Consider the following 23,864-nt stretch of genomic DNA (forward strand, 5'->3'; position numbering starts at 1 on the left):
ACAGAGTATGCTTGTGTGTGGTGAAACCGTCCACAGTGGTAACCCAGTTTCAGCGCGGAAATGTTTGCTCCAGCTTTTTTTTTCCACACGGACATGTAGACAGCACCAAAATGGGCGGTTTTGGTTGTCTGAAGGATTGGAATATCTCCCCTCAGGAATCCCAGGATTAGCCTTAATTGCTGCAACTCTGCCCACCGTGGATCGGGATCCCTTCAGCACATCGGCACTCCAATCTATCATTAGCTGACGGTGGCAGTGGACTGCATTTCTCCATCAACAAACAAGGCCAAATCCACAGCAATTCATGGATTCTTTTCTTGTATTTTATTTTTGTTGGAATAATTATCGAGCATGACTTGCTGGACAGGCACTCGCAAGTGGCAGTACGCACATACTGGCCCCGTCCTCATCCAGCTGACAGGTACAGTGCTGCCTTTGGGGTGTTGGGTGGGTGGCGGTTATTGATCTACCATGAGGTCATCACCACCCTCTCCTTTTTTTTCTTCAACCTTCACTCGATCTCAGTGGAAACGGAATGTGACTGCGCTGGCTTCAAATGACGTGAAAATAAAAGCCACAGTAAAACAGATGGGAGGAAAGAAGTTTGAGGAAAAGAGGACAGGAAAACCAAGAGACCAATTTGCCATGCTTTTCCCCGGGCTCACTCACTTTTCCCGCTCATTCGACTCTCACACGTTTTTTTTACCCTCAGCCTAGTTATGACTGAAAGATTTATCTCATGAGCTCACAGCTTTTCCAATTTCTTCTCTTCTGAGTTGGTTTTGCTCATCATTTATCCAGAAACCCCTCCTCGCCCTGTGCGTGTGCCACTGTGCTTGTGTGGGTGTGACCTGGCCACTCTATATTTAGCTGCTGTGCCACTTCCGTGGGTCCCAAAGAGCTGCAGAGTACTGGAAAGTGATGGGTGTGTGTCTCTAAACTTACCTTTTTTTTTTTTGTTGGGTGGAGGAGAAAATTTCCCCCAGAAAATACTCCAGTGCAATACCTCTGAGGTTGTTGCATGTTTCTCTGGTGCTTACCGAGGCATGAGCTTGGAAGTCGTAGGAAATCGCTCACGGAAGCTGAAGAAACGAGATGCTGACTCGCGGAACGCTTTGAAGATTCCCAGATTGAGCTTGGCATCTTAGATCATTATAGGATCGTTGTGAACGAATGTTTTTCTCTGTCAGATTAAGTACGTGCATTAAAATGATCAGAGTCTGGCAACGAAAAGTGAGGTTAACGTGTGTGTGTGTGTGTGTGTGTGTGTGTGTGTGTGTGTTTTCAGAGGGTGGTGTGTGTCTGGGCAAACCCTAATCCAGCGAGTGTTAAGTTTTACTGTACAGCAGAAAATTCACAGCTACAGAGCACTCGTTGTGCAATGCTTTGTACACACACACACAATTTAATTCAATAATTTTTTCCACGTGTCCCATTGTCAACATTAGGTTTTTCCTTGACCTTTGGTTTTCCTCCTGCTCGGTGGCAGCCGGCCAAGCAGACAGCAGCTTGGCATAATCAAAGATTGTCGCTGCTTTAGAAGATGAATCACTCTGTGGCGAAAGTATGCTGACTTATCGATTTGTGTCATCCGCACGAATATGTACGCCTCTGACGTTTCAAGTATCAGGTCGTATTTGCATAAAGCTGCTATAAATTATGAAATAAAATAATGACGTAGGTAAAGGTAAATAACAAAGCCACAAAGAGTTGTTTTTCGAACAAATGTTTTATCTGCAGAGCGACATTTTATTTTATTTTTTACGTTATCAGTTAACAGTTTAAGGTGTCTGATGCCATGATAAATACTCACGTCAGCAGTCAATAATGAAAACCCAGCCCAAACGGCCATCCTCACTCTTTCCATTGAAGGTGAAATCTGGCCCATGTGTGGCCCCCAGAACTGTTTGCAGCGGCCGTCATCATCTGTAAAGAACCACAAGCCCAGTCTCTACTGAGGCGCAGTGGGAGACATAGTCAGTCGTGTTAATTGTTATATATATTCAATTTTTTTTGCCCGAGGGGGGGGCAGGTAGGTGGTAAATGAACTGGAAAAGAAGAGCAAAAATAGAGCCAGGTCCTGATTCTCATCCATCTCCTCCGATGGTGGAAGAGAATAAACGTCTCTCTGTTGCGTTTCACTTGTAAATATGACGGCGTGCTGAAAGCAGAGAATGGAACATAATTCCCAGTCGTAGACTGGCATGTATGGTTGGTTGGTTCATAACGATTGTAAAACAACTAATACATAGTAACAAATTGTGTTTACGAGCGTCTCTCCAGTGGAGTGTGAGTGGAGAAGGAGCCCCTGCTCTGCATTATCCTGATGGCAGCTGAACATGTTGGCGTCGCGTCTGAGCGAGCACGCCGTTCCCTTATCTGTAAAAGCACAGGCAGCACATGACATGTAACATGATGTATCTGTTAGTACGGCACAAGTCTAAAGCACCTGCAGTCAGTCAGTGGGGGCTGGGGGTGGGGGGGTGCTTCATTTAAAGTCGGGATATTTTTTTCCAACTGTTTCCACCCACCGCCGCTATTTCTTTGTACAGAAGCACGGTGCATTTATTAGGCTGAAACGAAGGACAACGAGCTGTGCTGCATTTAGTGAAGTCTGACCTCGTGCTTTATACCTCACTTGATTTACTGTCCTGTCCCCCGTGAACGACAATTATCACCCACGATTGACAGCTTTTGCTGTCACCGCCTTTGGTATTTGTGAATGAAGATGTCACTGACATTGACGCTAAAGTGACACGGTGTCGACACGACTAAATCTTGGAGCTCCTAATGTTGGCTGGGCCGTGTCTATGAAGGGCTTTAGAATAGAATAGAAAAATACTTTGTTCTTTACTCCGATATCCAAGAAAAGGGAGAAGTCTGAAATACTCAGAATGTCAAAGACCGAACAAGAGAAACAGATACACGTCTGGGTCATCTGTCACATAAACCGGACCACCCTCTGTCTCAAGGACACAATCTGAACCCATCCCGTCCCCCCTGTGTGTGCGCGCTGAAGCTTCCATGTGAGTTCAGTCTCTTTAGGGATTCCTGTGTCAGTGTAAAGGACTTTTTTTTCTTCTTTTTTAAACATTTGTGCACTTATTGAATACCCCCTGACAGCCGTTCATTCGCTTCTGATAGAAGCTTTGCACAGGAGGCTCTTTGACACCATTGCACCCGAGGGATCCAGCGTGACATTTATAGGGCGCAAATTAATCGTGCGGGTTATAGCAGCAAGTCTTTTTTTGGCAATAAGTTTGATTATTTATTCCAGATAAAGCTGTATGTAAAACACATCTGTCCTTAAAGCGCTGCGTGCCAGAGGAGTTTCCTCCGAGGAAGAGTTGCAGTGTCGGAGAGCAACCAGTCAGGTTAAGTTCAGCCGCTGTTGTGTGATTTATAACACATCGGTGAATATAAGCGAGTAGTTTTTAATCTAACAGATGAGAGAAAGCGAACGGAGTCTAAAGAGGTGAAGAACTGGATTTCTGTCATGTTTGTGCTGACAGTTTGTTCAGGTTCACTAAAACAATGTCTCCTCTTCCTGAGGTTTCCCCAGAAAGCTGAGATGCTTCACTTTCTGAACTTATTCCACTCGTTCAGTTGGACATGTCCAGACTTTATTAAGGTGTGGTGGAAATGTATGCAAATACAACTTCAGCTACGAGTATATAAGATGCCTCTCTGGGTCAAGGATGCTTCCTCAGTAGAACAGGTCCTTCTAAGTCCCAATTTCTTCAGCTGGCCCTTCTTTTTATTATAAAAACACACGATGAAACAGTCATAACAAGCCGTCAGAGAGCCCTTCGTGTTGGCTGATCTTTGATGGAATGCATTACAACGCTAACAGCTGTGTGACCAAAACTAACGCAGTGAAAGAAGCTCCATTTGAATGCGTACTGTGCCAGCATTGATTCCCTCTTCTGTCTGCTGCACTGTGGATGTGCAAAAAGGGTTTTGAGGAGGCCATGGATAAACGGAAGTATCGCGATATTTGGAAAACGTGATATGCGCAGCCCTGTTGAATATTACCACAAAGACATGAAATGACAGCTACTGTCTCGTGTGTGTGTGTGAGTGTGAGAGAGGGAATATAAATGTGTCTCATTCCCGTGTGGTTAAAAGTTGCAGATCTCTACACCAAGACAGAGGGAGCCTCGTCTCATTTAGGACGAAGGGTCGAAGAAGGGCCTTTTATTCTCCCATTCAAAGCCTCATGTCCTTTTTTTTTTTCTTCTCTCCTTTCTTCTCCCTCTATTCAGGATTTAGGAGAAATGAGGAGATGAGAGCGATGGAGGTGCTGCCCATCCTCAAAGAGAAAGTTGCCTTTCTGTCAGGTAAGATTGTGTATTTGTGTGCCAGAGTCACAAATTGATCAGCCCCGACTGTCTGATCCCTGTAGATAAAAGTCCTAAGCTTCTGTACACACACACACACACACACACACACACACATATCCGTACAGTTCCCATGTATTAAACCATAGACGGTGTGCTGCAGCTTTTATCACAAGCGCTTTCTCAGTTTCTTATGATCACAAACACACACTCTCTGACTGTGAAAAATCGGGCTGAGGTCCAGACACTTAACCCTTGACCCATCTTCAAACACATTTGTGCACATGCAGACTACACAGAAGACACACACTGACACGCATACAGATATTCTTTGTATAATCAGTGTCAACCACACTTGAAAACACAGAGTTGCAGCTGCCTGCGTCTTTGCCCCTGTCCAAGAGAAGCTCAGCCATGTCCGACACGCACACACACACACACACATTAACACTCGCACACACACTTGAGTCATGCCAGAGAAAACTCACAGCAGGCTGAGCTGGAGCTGTGGACTGCCAAGAACATCCAGCAGGATTATTTGTACAACACACAAAAACATTGTTCATCCGGTTCGTATGTGTGTGAGAGAGAGCGGGTGTGTTATCACATATATCTATATGCATGTAAATGTTTCAGACAAACACTCATGCAGGAGATTAGCGGAGGTAATAACACAGGGAAATGCATTACTTTTGGTGTGCAAGACTCCACTTTTAGTCCTTTTGTGTTTGCTGCGACGGTCACAGGTAGCTACAGAGATGAGCACAATGACAAAAATGCCAAGACTGTGAGAGGGGAGATGCAGGGCAGCGTTGCCATGGAAATGACTCGCTGTCAGCTACTACATCCCATAGTAGTCGCTGGCACAGTAATTGGCTTTGAAATGAAGGAGGGAGGGATGTCGAGGAGGGGCCGCTGGTAAAGAGGAGGGTAAATGAGCTAAGCCTGTTATCCTGGATCTGGCCCCTTGATTAATCGGCCACGCTCGCCGTCTCTCATGTTTGCATGTCACCACGTGAACGTTTGATTTTTCTCCACTGAGGAGACTGGTGGAGCCCACAGGCACACAACAACCAGAGTGAACTCACTAATTTGCAGGCTGAACTCAGTCGGCCTGTGTTTACGAGTTCCCATGTGAGCGAAACAGCTCTCTGCTTCTGTGCGAGGTTATAAAGCCAGATACTCATCACTCAAGTCACATGACCGCGCGCGCTACTGTGTCCAAAGACATTATACTTAGAGTGCTGCATCCAGGCTAGAAAACTTTGGAGGTTGTACTACAGTGTTGTACAGATTTTCTTTTTTATCCCTTGATCCTTTTCACATCTCTCGACTGTTTAGACCCGTCATCCCGACCTCGCCGAATGTCTCTGAATAAGTTTTTACAGACATTTAGTGACTGTTTGGCCTTTCATCTAAGAATCGTCTAAATTCCCTGCAGTGGATAACCAGCTAATTTCCACAGACAAAGATGGAGATTCACCTCGTCCCATAGCAGCAGTCGGTTTTCCTACAGACAACTGGGAAACGTAGTGTTGTTTTCTTTTAAGTTGGATTTCATCTGCACGGATTTGGAGCACTTTGCTCTCGGACTCGTCGCACGGAGCAGTTTTGGAGAAAAGTAAACCTTCTTTCACTAAGAACACAGCTCAATGTTCAATTAAGACAAAAACAGCTACAAGAAAGATTTATTGTACTTTGATTTCTGGTTTATTATAGAGAAACTCTAAATTTACCAAAATCAGATTCTGCAGGTCGGACCGTTAAAGATGATTTAGAGAATGGAACTGGCAGACAGCTACATCTGTACATCGCTGGTTTCTATACTTTATTTCCTTCAATACTGGTAAACTATTTTGTGTCTCCATTAAGGTATTTAGATTGTAAATTTAAGAAAAAAAAAAAAGATGCATACAATGGGCAGAAAATGTGGAAATGATTTGCATTTTCACAAAAATATTACTTTCAATATTTTTGTGTTTCCATTTCTAGGAAAGAAACATGGCCGCTGCAGCTAACACGGCCAAGGCAACTGTGTTGCAATCTTTTGCCCGACACTATTTTCCAGCTCTCTGTCATCTGTCTCGCAGGACTTTGTAATGTTCTTTCACACCAATGACACGTCTTCGCCTAATTTCTTCCCTCTAAACAAGTTAACCCAGTGAGACCTTCCGTGCCCTCCTCATATGTTGCCTCGGGTCCTGAAGGGTTTGCAAAAATGTGTCGCAAAACATGTTGTTTTGTGTTAATAAGATGACGTGTGAAACTAAAAGCTGCGGCTACAAATGACAAATGTGCTAAACATCAGAAATGCATTAAAACTCTTCGCGTTTGGATGCATTTCAGGTGGAGATATTCCTGTTTCTTTTGCCTTTCCGTCTACAAGCACGTCGTTTCCTGATAAAGTTCAGCCTATCACTCATTTATTGGATCGCCTGCCTTCTTACTGTGATGCCTTTTACACTGCAGTAGACCTGCAGCTCTGTGCGTTCCAGATGTGTTTGAATTATTCTGCATGTATGTATGTTTCTCCTCAGGTGGAAGAGACAGACGTGGTGGTCCAGTGTTAACGTTTCCATCACGCAGCAACCACGACAGAATACGAGCGGATGATCTGAGGAGACTGATCGCCTACCTCGCCGGCATCCCCAGGTTACACATTGATCCCCCATCTTCTGCGACGTGTGTGTGTTTTGAGTCTGAATAGGAAAACGAGTGCCTCAGAACAGCGCAACGAAGCTGTTGGAAGCGAACATGTGACGGGGATGAGACGAGCATGTGAGCGGCGAGTCAGAAGTGGTTAGCTCGCAGCTTCTTTTCCTGCCAGAAGTCTGTTATAGAGACACAATAATGCTGAGGCTGAGGGGGAGAGCCTGAGTCAAGAGACGGGGTGGGGGAGGGACTATAAGAGAAATCAAATGCCAGAAGGAGAGAGATATCAACGGAGGGAGAAAGCAAGAGGGGGAGGGGAGGGGAGAGTAGGGATTTAAACCAATGGAGACTGAGAGCGCATGTGTGAGGAGGTGTGTGCAAGTAAGCGAGGGAGCGAGCAAGAGTGTGTGAAAGCACAACAAAGTGTCGCAGTAGCCGAGGCAGTGCAGCAGCAGCAGCAGCAGCAGCAGCGGCGGTTACTGTTGGCAAGTAGCTCCTCACCTCTCAGGTAAAACATCTGTCCTCTCTGTTCTCTTCATTTACCCTGTAACCCCCCCCTCCATGCCTTTGACCACCCATCACCGTCCGCTTTCATCTCCATTTGGCAGATGATCCTTTTTGGACCCCTCCATCTCCCCTTGCACATTATCTTCATCATCTTTCTGTGTGGTTTTTGGTGACCAGAGATGTTTCTATTCTGGGAAAGGCAACATCTGTGCACCGCTGCCTGCTGGCCATCTGCTGACAGGCTGGCACATAGAGGAAAGGAGGGCGGTGAGGGAGGGAAATAGCGGGAAAACGAGGAAGTTTATTTTGCAGATTCACAAAATAAGCAGGCATCGTGCAGTGATGAAGTAGCATTGTTGGAAACTGACAGCAGTTTGTATGTGTGGGAAGATTTTAGATGGTTTTCTGCTGATTTGAGTGTTGGGTGTGCAGATTTTGAGTGTGTGTGTTGGGTTTTGCTATAATAACGTTATCATCCAGGACATGGCACCACAGGGAGAAGAGGTTGCCGATGCACAAATGTGCTGATCTGTGCTTTTATATCAAAGTATATATTTGTGACTCATTTGTCACAGGTCTGTGTGTGTTGGGCTGTGCGGGCGGCTGTGTGGGATGCGTGTTTGCTGCGTAGGCTTCTCACAGTATAGAAAATGCGTCATCTCACTGTTTGTTTGTTTCTCTCTTCTTCCCTCCCGTTTTCTCTCGTGCTCTCCCATCTCCATCTTCCTCTCTCTCCCCTCCATTATCCCTCGCTCATCCTTTCCCACGCCTGTCATCTGTCTCCTCTTTTCTCTCGCTGGATTATATTTTCCAATCTCTCCCCATCCCTCCTCGTTAATTCCTCCCACTCCCGCTGACCTCCATCCCAGCGAGGAGGTGTGCAAACATGGCTTCACGGTCATCGTTGACATGCGTGGCTCCAAGTGGGACAGCATCAAGCCTCTGCTGAAGATCCTGCAGGAGTCGTTCCCGTCCTGCATCCACGTCGCACTCATCATCAAACCGGACAATTTCTGGCAGAAGCAGAGGACCAACTTTGGCAGCTCGAAGTTTGAATTCGAGGTAGGCTCACTCTCTTCAGGTAGCTTCTGTTACGTTAGCTTGTGGCACATTTGTAGTGCATGCCATATTGATATTTTCCAGCACCCCAGACTCTGTTTTATATATTTTCCATCTTTAATTAATACACCTAATAAAGCAGGAATAAACCCTTCTCTCCCAGTTTTAGCCCCCCGCCCCCCTTTTCTCGCTTAGCTGCTCACTGTCAGCACATTTTGCTATTTTCTTCTCTTCGCTGCTTTGCATGTGCACATCACCACCCAGTTGTCTGCCAGAGGAAAACTGTCATCATGTTCAACCTAAAAATGTCCCACGGCGGCGAGCATTTGTGACGCTGTCAGTCAAGCGTTAAACACATTTTCACAGCTCATTTCGTGAGGCAGTCTCAAAAGCAAGGCGTGTTTTTCACGGCCCCGCCTGTTCTATAGTCATGAACTGATGGCGGAATGTGCATCCATGTGCTCTTACATCAGAAGTTAGCCTCCATGTAGATGCCCCGTGATGAGGATTAAGTAACATCGTACCACCAGGTTGATCTGCCAATAAACAGCCTCTCCTACTATGGTAGCTTCATAACGGTGGAAGATTAGTTGTCATAATCTCATACGCAGCACCGTAAGTCGAGAACGTTTTTGTTTGTTTGTTTCTTTGCTTGGGTTCTCGTACAGTACGTTTGTGTTGGTCTGAGTGGATTTTTTTAAATTCTTATTTTTCCACTGGCTAAACCTTTGGACGCAGCGGTGTGGAAAGGACTTGCTCACATGCTCTTACGTACACAGATCCACTGTAGTCTGATGACATCGCATTGATCGTTTGTTAGGAAGAGGAGCCTCAGGCCAGGGTGCAATTATCCACAAGCTGTGCTGCCGTGCAGCGTGAGCGTTGACTGGATGCACTGCATGTGCCTGTCCAGAACTACAGGTGCTGAAAACAGAAGAATATTACAAATTATGAGAATCTTTAGAAATAAAACCATACGAATCAATTTGGCATAATAAGAATGTTTAAAAAGTTATTGAACTGCAGCAACAAAAAAGCTTTTATATAGTTTATAAAGGCGTCACTGCACTCTTTAAAATTCTTCTGCTTAATCTTTATTGTTTTAATTCAGAAGGCTGAGAGACTATTGCCAAAGGAGCTTGAAATCCCCGGTTCAGCAGTTTATAATGTTAAGAAGTTTCACTGTCAGAAAAATGTAAAGATGCTCTGAGAGAAGTCTGAAGTGTGGCGCAGATTTATTTTTTTTCCGGGAGAGAAGGAACCACCTTAAGAAGACCTCTGAAGAGCTTCAGCCATGTGGAGTGTCGGCTAGTACCAAACTGCACGCTCAACCATGTGCGAAGGCGAAGGATTACTCAGTGAAAGCACAAAAAGGCCAGATTAATGTTTGTAGAAACCTCCACGTATGGGCAACAATCTGTTTGGGGCACTGTTGTATGGACAGGAATCCACAGAGGAGCTCTGTTGGGACTGCAGTGTTTTTTCACAGGTGACTAAATGAAACACAGTGGAGGGTTTATCATGCTGTGGCACTGCTCCTGGATGGACTAAAAGTATCAAAGGAATGATTAAATTAGAGGATTACTAGGGAATGTGTTACCCAGTGTCAGAAATTTAGGTCTGAGTTGTTGGCGTTGGGTCTCTGTGCGGGACAGCAAGCACACATCGAACAGCACGAAAAAAACGCTGGTTGAAAATAAGAATATGGATTACCAACAGGACCTCCGTGGACATAACAAAGCTCGAACATAAAGCAGTGGAAGGGTGGCAGGAATGGCCAGCAGGACAGAAGCTTCTAGATGGCTGCCGCTGTCTGCAGCTGAATATCAGTGGAGAGCGCCAATAATTGTGCCCGGTGTACATTTGGTCCTTGTATTATTGCAAGTTTTTATTTCCTTTGCCTTGATTTTAAATTCAGGGATGACTCTGAAGAGGACAAACTGATCAGGACTGTTACTAGGACAACAGCTGCTTTGAACACATGTATATCAGCATGTTCCCTTCAGTGTGTGTGTTTGTTTGTGTGTGTTTGCCTCTACGTTTCAGGGTTTGTTTTTTTCTCGCTCGCCACATTTAAAAATAGTTACGTCGCTCCATTCCTCTCTCCTCCCCTTGTGTTAAATTCATACTGCTAGCCGAATCCCAGAGAGTCGAATTCAAGTTGAAACGAGGGAAAGAAATGTGCCCCGGCTTGCTCACCGTTCAACAGCTCGCGAACGAAGCAACACCAGCAGCGAATCTGACAGTGTCTGTGTTTTCGCCCGGTAAGAGCCGCCTCGGTGCTTCATTACCGAGGGAAGACTGTGCATCTCTGCATTGTTTAGCCTACACAAAGCCTTTCCATGCTATCACTTTGCCTCCATCCATCTCTGGCCATGTGTGTGGGGGTGTTGTGCGGAGGTGGCTCAGCAGAAACACAGAAGCAATGAAACCGAGCAAGGAGACATTGTAATATGCGGTTTTTTGGATAGAATTTTGATGTGTTGCATGTTTTTTCCTTTGAAGTTTTTGGGAACTCGGGCTCTGTCTTGTCTGTGAGTGTGAGACACTGAGCAGCACTGGAATATAGCAAAGACCCACATAGGCAGGGGGCGGAAGATGAGATCCACTTACCTCTGAAGTGGCAGCCATCACCTTCAGTCGAGCTAAACACCCATTAATCTGTCTTTCTGAATTTTCTCTCCTCCACCAGACCACCATGGTGTCACTAGAGGGCCTGACGAAAGTTGTGGACCCCTCCCAGCTGACAGCAGACTTTGACGGCAGCCTGGACTATAACCACGAAGAGTGGATCGAGGTAAAACGGGCCCAGCCAGAATTTTTTTTTTTTTGTCCAAAGACTGTCGGGGATTTAGCATAAGAAGTAACCGACAGTTAACTTGGGTGTTTTGTTCGTGGCTTTTTCCAGGTGCGGGTGGCGTTTGAGGAGTTCTCCGGTCATGCCACTCAGATGTTGTCTCGACTAGAGGAGATGCAGGAAACTGTGTCAAGGAAAGACTTTCCCCAAGATCTGGAGGGGGCCAGGCGGATGATAGAGGAGCATGCTACACTAAAGAAGAAGGTCATAAAAGCTCCAATAGAAGAGCTGGACACTGAGGGACAGAGGTAAAAACTATCGGCCTAAATGAGCATGCACATGTCCTTTTTTTACTCTTTTCCTACTTCAATTGTACTTGCTTGAAGGCTTTTAAAAAGTAAAGCTTTATGATGGTCTTTTTGCTTTGACTATCACACCTTTCATTCATTGTCTCGCCTTAAGTTATTTGCATTATTAAGGCGTATTTTCTAGAAATATGACATTGAAAAACACAGGTTCAGGAGTAGGAACCCAGAGCAGTAAATGTGACGCATGTCCATAAAGCTGAGATCACTGAAAACAAAGCGGAATACACTCGCCTTTCATGAAGACTTGGTCAGAGTTGGACCCGGGGGGCGTTTCTTTGCAGGTTCGCATTGTCGCACCACATGAAAGCGGTATTCCTTTCTCTCCCTCAGCTGTTTCTGTGACAGCTGAGGGAGAGAAAGGAATACCGCGTGACATCTGCTGCTGTGGAGGGAGTGCAAAAGGAAAAAAAAAACCCTGCCAGATGAAACTTTGGTAAAGAACATCAAAGGAAGCCTAATGAATAATTCAGTGTGCGTTCCTCAGTCAGATGAGATGTGACGGGAAATCCGTCCAGGACAGCGGATGTGTTGCTGTGACGGCACGGGGGCTGCAATAGTTCAAAGGGTGGAGGGGAGGCAGCAGTCGGAGATACCGCTCCAACTTTGACTTATTTGACACTTAAGATATATTTCAGCCTTTTGTTGTGTGCTGTAAATTAGAAATACACATTAAAAGCATTATATGTATATGGAAGTGTTAATTCAAGGAGAGCAGGTTGGCAAACAAAAAAACCCACGATGCTGTAAAGATTCTAATGCAGCAGCTTGTTAGGACTCCTGTTTCACTGCAACATTACAGCAACTAACAGGGTGAAATGCTCTAAGGATCGGCTGGAATAGTTTCTGGAATAGATCCCTTTCGTTAGGAATGGAATGACATTTTCTTTTTTCGCGCCGTGCTTCTGGTCACGTATCGACATCTCTCAGGCAGGTTGAAAAAAAGCTCACAAATAAAAACCAATAAAAGTGGATTGCAAATTCTGGCTCAGCAGCCGAGACGTTAACAAACACGTTCAATCCGTTTTTTCCAGGTTGCTTCAGCGCATTCAGAGCAGCGAGTCCTTCTCCAACCGCAATGGCAGCGGCGGCGGCGGCGGGGGCAGCGGCGGCGTTTGTAACGCCGACACCCAGGGCCTGGTGCCACGGATCACCCAGCTGCTGGACAAGCTGCACTCCACCCGGCAGCATCTCCACCAGGCCTGGCACGTCCGCAAGGTCCAGCTGGATCAGTGCTTCCAGCTCCGCCTGTTCGAGCAGGATGCAGAGAAGGTCGGTGCATTGTGGGAGTCGGGGGCGTCGTTAGGCGGGAGCTGTGATGTAGTGGTAATCTATAAGTACAGCTGGTGATCACTGTGGGGCAGGCATCTGCCAATAATAAGCAAAAGTTAATTACACCCACAGAGAAGCATTGATTGATGCTGCTTGTGGAGATGACATGAACTGGTGTCCTTTTTTTTTTTTTTTTTTTTTTTTTGTAAATTGTGGTCCTCAAACAGTGCATTAAACTTTATTATGCAAATACGATGCGAGGTTAAAAACCAAACGGCTTCATCCTCCACAACATCCCTGAATAAGAGGCTGGAAGATGGAGGAGAGGTTGTGCAGGTACGCGGGCGCCCTCCCCGCCTGCCAGCCTGACGGCTCAGGCGATGACAGCTGCGGCACAAAATAGAAAGAGACGAGGAGAGAAATTCAGAGATGGAGTGAGTGGAATGAAATAGCGGGCTGCAGCAGCACAGAGCGAGCTGCAGTCTTGGATACACTGCAGTAGTAGGAGCTTGTTGCTAGGACACCACAGGCCACAAGTCTTTCTCTCGGAGAGCCTGAGAGGATACTCTCTATAGAGGCAGTCCGTTTCTCTGTATCCTGGTCTGTAAAGATGACAACTGCGAGAACACTGCGGTAGTGCACAAACGCACACGTTTACCCACATGGCCGAGTCCCAGCTGTGTGTGTTTGTACCTGCTCTTGCAGTGAACTGTGAAAGTTACTGATGAGCCAGTACTTTGCGTGTGTGTCTGTTTTCACGAGGCCGGCTAACCGCTTCTGTTTTTTTTTCTCTGTGTGTGTGTGTGTGTGTGTGTGTGTGTGTGTGTGTGTGTGTGTGTGCGCGTGCACGCTCTGACATCCTCATGCCTCAGATGTTTGACTGGATCATGCACAACAAGGGTCTGTTCCTGGCAGGCTACACAGAGATCGGCAACAACCACCCCCACGCCGTGGAGCTGCAAACCCAGCACAACCACTTTGCAATGAACTGCATGGTAATACACACACACACACACACACACACACACACACACACACACACACACACATGCAGATGTGTAGCCGGAGGTAATGCTTTTCCACCCATTTGGATTGGAGCCATGCTCCGAACCGCAGAATCGTACAGTTAATGCACTCAGCATCAAACTGTCGCCCTGTTTGTTTCGAGCAGTCTGTGCTTCTGTGCACATTTTCTGCATAATCGCAGAAGCACAGCTAGGTATTAAGTAATCCTTTTCTCCAGCCACTGTCAGCCTTATATAACTATTATGAAACTGTTGAGGTGAGGAATCTATCTCGCTGCTCGATTCTGCTCATGGGTGCGACACAATGACTGATACCCTGACTGTAAAGCCACCCGTTTGCAATTTTCTGAAACCCATCTTTTCTGTCATTTTCTTTTTTTAATAGATTCTTACACAACCTCCCCCCCAAACTTACTGTCTAACCACCCCTCTTTTCTTTTCTTTTCCCCCCTACATCCTCGCCTTCAGAACGTGTACGTGAACATCAACCGGATCGTGTCAGTCGGCCAGCGGCTGCTGGATTCGGGTCACTACGCCTCGCAGCAGATCAAGCAGATCTCGGGCCAGTTGGAGCAGGAGTGGAAGGCGTTCGCAGCGGCGCTGGATGAACGCAGCACGTTACTGGAGATGTCAGCCAGCTTCCATCAGAAATGCGACCAGGTATCGTTGAGTTGCGGAAACCAAACAAATCTGAGGAGCTGAGATAACTTGAGCAGCTGCTGGCTTTAGCTTGTTATTGACAGTACAAATATGACCGCAGTGCTGATCGTTCCCTGTACCTGCTGTTTATTCACTTCCCCCTTTAACCTGGAGGAGCTCTTTGCTCTCAGACTCTTGGCTCACTTGTGTTGCCCAGAGTTTCCGGGGCTGGAATAGGTGGCAGAGCTTTTTGGCTCCTCTCCCGTGGACACGGATCTTAAATCTGTGGACGGGAAGCAGACACAAGCTGGAAGTTGCCGAAATCTTTTCCTGTATTTGCTTTTATGTGTGTATTGATAAGCTCTCTGTAAGGTAAACTTATTTTTGCACACGCAAATATTTTTCAGCTTTCTCATTTTTTTATTTATTTTTTTGTTTTGTTTTTGTTTCAGTTCCACATATGTTTTTCCAATTTTCGCGTGTCTGGGTGTTGCCGTACGTAATGGAATCACATTAAATGAAAAAAGACTATTAATCCCAAAGAGATGTGGTCGAATAGAGGAGAATTTGTTCTTTGCTGTAACTCAGACACAGTAAATCTACTTTCAAATCGCTTCTTGAAAACTTTCTTTTGCTTGTTACAGAAATGCCTGCTTTGGTTCATATTTGTTCAGCCAATCGTTACTTCCTGCTTTTACTTTTTTGTATTTTGCTGTTCTTTTCGCATGAAGAAAAGTGCTGTAGAAACAAAGTTGATGGAAGCTGCATTGAGAGTTGGATTCAGGCGAACTCACCCGGCTGAGCCGTTGACCTTTGCTTTCCTCATAGTCTGTGAAGCAGAGTATCTGTTATCTGCTGTTATTTCTGTGTCGGGCCACCGTGGAATGATTCATGGCCTGAAAAACACACACAAGCAGAATCGCAGCACGGAAATATGGGTGATGCAACTTTTTCCAACCTGGAATGCTGCCGTCATTAGACCAACGCTTCATGTTGGTGAGCTGTAATAGAAACGTTCCCTGAGGTGTCACTCAAACTTCTCCTTTCTTTTCTTTTTTGCGCTCCTCCCTTTGAAAGAAGCTTATTCAAAAACCTTTATTCAGCGCACGAATGTTGCTCCAGTTGTTGAGGCAGAGATGTTAAAGAGGCCGAAATCTCTTCAACTTTCTGTTCTGTTTTCTTTGAGGCCGGTCGGTCTGGTGGTTTTATTTTCCATCCCTCCTGCAGAGGGAGGTGCGGAGAGCTCTCGGTAGTCACCACAAGGCCAATAAACGGCACACTAGGCCACACAGGATTCCTCTGAAAACGTCTGAGTGCCCATGACTGCGAGCGGACGCTTTCTCGTCTTAAAGCTCGGGAATGACGAAGAAAGTTTTCTCCAGGCGATGCCTTGTCCACTTTGCAATGTCTGACTAAAGTGTGACTCGTGCAGAGAGCACCCCTGTCTGAAAACTCTGTGTGTGCTTCTCCCCCTGCAGTACATGAGCAACGTGGACTCGTGGTGTAAAGCGTGCGGTGAGGTGGATTTGCCCTCCGAGCTGCAGGACCTTGAGGACGCTATCCACCATCATCAAGGCCTGTACGATCACATCACTGCTGCCTACTCTGAGGTAACGCCACAGATGGTCCCGTGGAAACGCATGTGGTGCCCGGTGTCGGTGCTTTAAGGTTCTAGGATGATGCCTTAAAGAGGGAACACGGTTTTTAACAACAGCGTCAGTCTTTTAAACCACAGCTATTGGGAACAGCTGCATAGAAAATACAAAAGCTAAATATGAACCATACACCAAGTTAACAATAAGCTCTGCGGAGGCAATGAGGTTTAAGCATTGTTTACCTTTTTGTTTTGTTGAATTTTGTTGTCATGTTGACCAGGAATCCCCAAACACCAGGCTGGGAATATTTTGTCTGTCAAAAAAAACAAAAAAAACAAAACTAACCCTCTGAAATAAGCACACTGTACCAAACTGTAATTGTTCCACGGTGAAGTTGAACGCAGCGTTTTGTGCCCTAATGACACTGAACTCGGCATCGCTTTGGAGTTTGACTGGAACTTATTGTGCTGTTGATGCCGCCAGGTCCCTACTCATTTAGTTATTTTAGTAGAATGCAGTAGTTTCTGTGCTGTGTGAATATTATCAATGACACGTACATACAGCTGCAGCAGTTGAGAAACAGCTTGAGGAATGCTGTCTGCATCCATATGCTAATTAGCCATGTGCTAGTTACTCTACATTCAACATCTATCTCAAGATCCTGGCTAGATGTGTTTTAAAAATGCAAATACACCCCAGCTGTCGGACCTGAGGCGCCATGTCCGCCCTTTGCAGGTTTTAGAAACCTCTCTCTAAGTGGCGCTATCACGAGTACTCGGCTGAGTTTATTTCTGCTGCCTCGCTGTACTCTGGATATCTCCCTGCTGCTTGTGATATTGACATTATCACATCAGCGCAGTGTTTTTTGTTTCTATGACTTACTCGTGCACGTAATCTGACCTGGATAATAAACCCCTAATAGCTCAAAATAAAGACTGGTTACTTGACTTGAGTCCAGTTCAGAGTTCCCCTTTAACAGACTCTGCTTGAGACGAAAATCAACCCAGATTATTTGGGACATATAACGATCAGCGCCCAAACCGTTGGAGCACTCTTACTTGTGCATTAGCACAATAAGGGCTTTTTAGAATTCACATCCAAATTTTTTCCAAAAATTGTGGTGGTTTAATTTGCATACACATGTCAGAAGTGTCCGAACACAGCGAGCATATGTTTGTAGTACTGAGTAGTTCTCAGTTAAGATGGAAGGAAATGAAAATGTCTGTGAAATCCTTCAGGTGAGCCAAGATGGAAAAGCCCTCTTGGACAAGCTGCAGCGACCTTTGACCCCGGGCAGCGCAGATTCACTCACAGCATCGGCAAACTACTCCAAAGCCGTGCACCATGTCCTGGATATCATCCACGAGGTGCTGCACCACCAGAGACAGCTGGAAAACATCTGGCAGCACCGTAAAGTCCGGCTGCACCAGCGTCTGCAGCTCTGTGTGTTTCAACAGGACGTCCAACAGGTAAACACAAACGTTTACAGCATGTATCTTTTTTATTTTTATTTATTTATTTTTTCCCCCACACACACTCGCACGCTGGAACGCCAGCTTTCTACATCATTGTCAGGTTTTTTCACTATAACACAAGGGGCTGGGTGGTAATATGAAAATGACAGGTTTGCACGCTGTGTAGCAGCTTAATAAAGGCTTTGTTTGCAGCCACAGTCATGACTCCCGCAGAGATGTCCTTGAGCGCGTTGCTGGAACTTGCCGTGTTCCCTCGCCACGCGTTGCATCGGCTAATTGCTCGAAATTGTAAATGTTCTCTGCAGATTAAAGCGTCGAAAACGGGTTCAAGGAGCACGTCGTAATCAAATGGTGCGCTATAATAGTACAGTTGCTGTCCAAATATCATGGGCATTCTTGACTGTGTTGACATGGCAACTGTTGCTGTGGTAACGGAACTGGGTCATATGTCCATGCAGATGGTGTGCATCCATTCATGCCACGAAGGACAAAGTGCAGGGAAGGGAGTGTGTGAGGACAGGCCCAGTGCAGTGCCTCCTGCAAGGCTAAACATCGTCTCTGTCCCTTTGCTCTCACACACACTTTTAATTATCACCAACACTCGAGGCTCCGAGCTCCCCCTTGTGGTTTCCCCATTTCCCAGTGCCCGTCTCGCCTTTAAGGGAATGTGGTCTTTCTTCGCAGGTCTTGGACTGGATCGAAAACCACGGCGAGGCCTTCCTCAGTAAACACACGGGCGTAGGAAAGTCCCTCCACCGAGCGCGAGCTCTCCAGAAGCGCCACGAGGACTTTGAGGAAGTGGCCCAGGTATCTCGGCTCCCGTCGCTCTCTGAGAGGGAAGGTTCATACGGCTGTGCTGAAAGTGAAATTTGGATTTGATAGATATTCACAACTGCTAGAGAAAAACTGTAAAAATCTGCAAAGTAACTGTGTTTTGCCTGTATTGTTAGGTGATATATTGTTAAATAATGCCTTTGAGTTTTCCTCTCTATGTGACACTGATGGGTACGAAATGTAATGTAATTCAGTACAACCGATGGACCATTAAACATTCAGTCGATCTTGAACTAAAAGCAATTAGAAAATTCTGCTTTATATGTTATTGAAGTCGCAGTTGGAAGTTTTATTCTTCTTATTATGAACATTTTGTGACAGTAAAGGCAGAGCAGTTGTGTTCCATGACATTAAACCACTGAATGAAACATTCTACCTAATAAAATGACGATTTTATGAAAACACTCTCCCATAAAAAAGCGCTAAATAATCCTTTTTGGGAAGATAAATCATTTCTTCGAAGTATTTATGTAAGAACCAGCTGATGCTGCTGTTCAGTAAAAGTTATTTACCCTCCTCAGTCTCCTCTAAAGTTTGAGACTTTGTGAACAAATCTAATCTACTTGATACTACTTCTTCATCACATTCTGTTTATTTCTACATCTTTCTGTTCACCTTCATGTCACCTCAGCCATCTTTGTGCCTATTTGCTTTCACCACCCGTCTCTCTCTGCTGCTCCGCTATCGCTGACTCCATCAGCTCACTGTGTGCTCTGCATATCCTGTTCTTCATCTGCCGCCGTCTCTACAGTTTCCCTTTCTCTGCTCTTCTTTGTGATACATGTTGCTCGCTTTACATTGCCCTCTTGATCTAATCCATCGTGCTCTGCGTCTCTGGCCTCTGTGTAGAATACCTACACCAATGCGGACAAGCTGCTGGAGGCGGCCGAGCAGCTGGCCCAGACGGGAGAGTGCGACCCAGAGGAGATCTACCAGGCCGCCCACCAGCTTGAAGACAGAATCCAAGACTTTGTTCGCCGCGTGGAGCAGCGCAAAGTCCTGCTGGACATGTCTGTCGCCTTCCACACGCACGTCAAAGAGGTGGGCGGAGAGGATGACGTAATGCTGAAGTGGATGGTGGGCTGTGTGCTTCTGTGTTTGAGAGCTTTCACAGAGCGCTCGAAACATCAGGGAAATAATTACCAGATGAAATGGACTATTGTGTAGATGTTATATTTAATCCAATTAGTTAGTGAAAGATGCTCCAACCGCTCCGTGCTGTTAGGCTTACTACGAGCCACACTTGGGTTAGGGTATGTATTAAAGTAAGCCTGTGGCGGCGGCTGTCACAGGAGCGTCCTCTGGAAGATGATCGGCTTTTATATCTGCAAACACAGAGGCTTTGTTATGTCCTCACTCTGAATGAGACCCCGTCATGTAAACAGCAGTTTGCGTTTACCTTAAAATAAGTAAGGTCATGTTGAGAGTAAGCAACAGTGGAATCGAGCTATTTGGTGTATGTCAAACACCCCAGAATAATCTATTGGAGCTTACACAGCTCACATTGATTTGTGCTTGTTCTAAGAAGACTAAGTTCATTTTCCTGGGCTTGTGTTAATAGATTGGGTTGCTTGTGAGATGGCAACACCCTTATTTTGGGCAAACTGTGGGGAAGCCTTCTCACATCTGGAAATGTGAGGGAGGGAGCAGCGCTGTCTGTCTACAGGAGATCTGTGGAGATGTGCCCGTTGTTGTTATCAACAGCACATGCATCCCAGCATGTCCACAACAGCACGTACACTCACTCGTCCCGCTCAGCGCTGATGTTTCTGAAGTTGTGTTTGTGCAGGTGTGAAAAAGGGCCGGTGTGATGAGAGCTTTGAATTCACGCAAATATTGCAATTGCATAGGGGTGTGAACCATTAATCAGAATATGTCCTGTGACGTCTTCACGGGAATATGTGTGGAATATCCTGTCTGTAACTCATGGAAACATTACTATGGTCTTACTTGGATAAAGGTCAATAATCAGAAGATTGCTTTGAATAGAAGCGATGATATCATTGATATTTATTCTGTTTGCATGCTAACGATTTGCCGCTGTGCATTTGTGGGTATTCTAGCTTCAGACCAACAAACATGTACACTGTGTTTTTATTATGAACAGAGTGGATTTCAAATAAGCCTAAAGATCTAAAGAGAGACTGATATCAGAAAACTGCCATCGGAACGTCAGCACGCTGCATGTCGTAACTCGTCTAAATAAGTTGGCGGAAAGCCCTGACACCTCTCTCCCACTGCTCCCCCTCCAGTTGTGGACGTGGCTGGAGGAGCTCCAGAAGGAGCTGCTGGACGATGTTTACGCCGAGTCTGTGGAAGCCGTCCAGGATCTCATCAAGCGCTTCGGCCAACAGCAGCAGACCACGCTGCAGGTCACTGTCAACGTCATCAAGGAGGGAGAGGACCTCATCCAGCAGCTCAGGTGCACATTTATGTTCTCAGAACAGAAAAGACTTGCTCACATGTCCCCTTCAACTGTTCAGTGATTGAAGAGTGATTACACAAAGAGCTCTGTAGATGTCTTCATGTGGTTTGCATCCATTTGCGGGGGGGTACAAAGATGTGAGGATTCGTTTTATGATGAAACTGCTCTTCCAGGATGGCAGCATCCCCGTCCACAGGACACAAGGGAGGCGTTGAATAGTTTAATGATTGTGAAGCATGGTTTTCACCGGATCTCTACCAAGTGAATTCCCTAGAATCATGTTCTAGGCAGCACTATCCACAACAAATCATCTAAGCTACAAATACTGGAACTTTTCTTTTGTAAAGAAAGATGTTTCACTGCAGCAGCATTGTTCCAGATGATTGTTAAGGTGAGACATGGCGGCCCAACACCAAAGACACCTGTCAGGTTTAAGATGTTTAATGAGCCTGAGAGGGATTCCTCCTCTTTCCTGCTTGGTTTATTTGTTTTGCTGTTATAACCGTAGATGTGTTTATTTCAGCCGTGGATGCCTACGCTTTAATCTTCAGTAAAGGTCTTTATTCTTCAACAGACTTCTGACACTGAGTTTCAGGAAAAAGACACAAACACTTCATGTAGTCGCTCTGAAGTTGTGTTGCTACAGCATACCACTGTGTAATAACAATTCTGGCTTCCTGTAAGTGACGATGGTGATCTGCTACACAGAATTGATAAGATCAGTAAAATGTGGTTGAGAAAACCAAACGCATCATATGTCTGGTTACATAATCGCCTTTTTCTGGTCTTTTAGAGGAGCTCAGGCAGGGTAATTTAGACAGGCATGCATTTGGAATTTGAATCGATGTGTAAAGAATGAAGGGAGCTAAATATATGCAATGAAAGAAACGGGCATGTCATTCTGAAGACATCAGTGAGGTGCAGAAAAACCTTAAAAGAAGAGAGGTGGATGCAGTTGACCGGCTTTATTTTTATGCAGAGGATGTTCCAGCCCCTCTTTTTGCTCCCCCTTCGCACAGCCCCCTTTTTTCTTTTTTTCTTTTTTCTTTGTCTCCATCGCTCCATCCCTGGTGTCCTGGCCCCAGAGGGAATTCTCACGTAAGGCTGCCTTCACGAACACGTGTCTAATTGTTCGGCAGTCACTCTGGGAGCCAACTGGAGCTCCGCTCTCCCCCTGCTTAAGTCTGCAGGACTGTAATGTATGGGGGCACACGTGCACCCATCGGCCTGCGCTCGAGTGTGAGGGGGTGCATCCGTCACACTGATTAGTGAACCTGAAACCAATCAGGAGCCCACCCACCTCACCTGCGCTGTCGGCACTTACTCATTGTTAGCCTTGTGCGAACTCGCTGATGTCTGAGTGTGGACGCATCATGCATGTGTGCGGCGCTCACAGCGGTGAATCAGATTCTGTGCAGCCTGCTTCTCTTTTTTTTTTACTCTTGAAGTGCCCTTGCTCATGTTATGTGTACCAGAGTTAGAATTATGTGGGCTTTAATTCATTTCCGACGGAAGGAGCTTCGACTGCTTTTCACAAGTCTTCTCCTACATCAGGGTGGAGTATGATTGATTTTTGTTAATTCATTTAATGCATCTAAGACAGCTAAGCACACGTTTAGCAATGTGGGACTATTGACTCAAAAGAAAACCTTAAATGTGAAGGAGTAAAAATGAATAAGTTGTCTTAATCTTTTTTTTTTAAATGGGGGGGGGAATCCAGCCAATCGAAATGTGTTTGCCTCCTGAGCGGATCTCTTCTGTTTTGAACCACCGGCTCGCTGCTGCAGGATACACTACCGCAGCTTTTAGAGCAGCTAAAGCTGGCTGGCACAGAGCCCAACACTATCTTAGTAGCTGTGCTTTTTTGTTTTTTTGTAAAAAGTGCACAGCACAGCATCCCACGGCTTATAGCTTAATTGTGCGTTTCTGTTTCAGGGATTCTGCCATCTCCAGCAACAAGACGCCCCACAACAGCTCCATCAACCACATCGAGAGCGTCCTCCAGCAGCTGGATGAGGCCCAGGCACAGATGGAGGAGCTCTTCCAGGAGAGGAAGATCAAACTGGAGCTCTTCCTGCAGCTCCGCATCTTCGAAAGAGACGCCATTGATGTAAGCGTATAGTCGAAGCTACGGACCCTGCTGATTTGTTGGCTGCTGTCTTCAAGCTTCTGGGGTTGCATTTGGAGGTTGTTGTCCAATGTATGAAGGAGAGGAAGACGTTCTATGTTATCAGCTAATTGACTTGGTTGGCAGGATGGATCTGTGATTCACTTAATGTGGAATATTTCTACTTATGTCTCCCAGTTTGGGCAAAATATTTAAGAAGAACACACGAATATTTAGGGTGTGTTTGCACACATTCTGTTTAGTGCTAAAATTTCCCATGGAGATGTGGGAATCATCTGAGGTTTGTTAGTCCAGTATGATGGAGGATGAAACAGAATTCTAGTGAACAGCTTGCTGCTAACTGCTGAATGGTATCTGACATGAGTATTTAGTGAATGAACCTAGTGGGGCCCCAAACGTACATCTTTGAAAGCTACCTTAGGAACTAGGTGGGGTTGTGATTGGCGAGCCTTAAGACCCCTCCTCTCTGGCCCCCCTTTTTATGCTGGGTGACTGTGTCCTTCTTTTATCTTTTCTATGGTCAAAATTTGCATTTACATGGAATTGAGAGGTATCTATCTTTCAGTGCTGAAGGGACATTCTCAGTATGTTAACAAATGCAACAATGTGCATCCTGTAACGTGCCAACTGCTACGGCTGGGCGCTATACGGACTTTTTCATTTATACTGAAAAATATTTTTTTCAAAGGAGGTGAGAAAACAGGCCGGAACACACGCTGAGCTGGACTTATTTAACTTCATACTGATACAT

At 45.7% G+C, this 23,864-nt stretch overlaps 1 protein-coding gene across 4 annotated transcripts in view; it reads left to right on the forward strand.

Moving 5' to 3' along the window:
* LOC142367635 (triple functional domain protein) overlaps positions 1–23,864 on the forward strand; it is a 70,659-nt gene that overhangs the window by 21,367 nt on the left and 25,428 nt on the right. For all 4 annotated transcript variants that reach the window (XM_075449657.1, XM_075449658.1, XM_075449660.1 and 1 more), the window contains exons 3-16: positions 4,266–4,340; positions 6,878–6,992; positions 8,369–8,561; positions 11,251–11,355; positions 11,467–11,663; positions 12,755–12,992; positions 13,865–13,987; positions 14,486–14,677; positions 16,135–16,266; positions 17,490–17,720; positions 18,411–18,533; positions 19,410–19,601; positions 20,813–20,982; positions 22,921–23,095. In XM_075449657.1, the coding sequence (XP_075305772.1) occupies positions 4,266–4,340; positions 6,878–6,992; positions 8,369–8,561; positions 11,251–11,355; positions 11,467–11,663; positions 12,755–12,992; positions 13,865–13,987; positions 14,486–14,677; positions 16,135–16,266; positions 17,490–17,720; positions 18,411–18,533; positions 19,410–19,601; positions 20,813–20,982; positions 22,921–23,095 (2,261 nt within the window). The remainder of the gene's footprint in view (positions 1–4,265; positions 4,341–6,877; positions 6,993–8,368; positions 8,562–11,250; positions 11,356–11,466; positions 11,664–12,754; positions 12,993–13,864; positions 13,988–14,485; positions 14,678–16,134; positions 16,267–17,489; positions 17,721–18,410; positions 18,534–19,409; positions 19,602–20,812; positions 20,983–22,920; positions 23,096–23,864) is intronic.

The sequence above is a fragment of the Odontesthes bonariensis genome, chromosome 18 (genome assembly GCF_027942865.1).
Source record: "Odontesthes bonariensis isolate fOdoBon6 chromosome 18, fOdoBon6.hap1, whole genome shotgun sequence".
NCBI lineage: Eukaryota > Metazoa > Chordata > Actinopteri > Atheriniformes > Atherinopsidae > Odontesthes > Odontesthes bonariensis.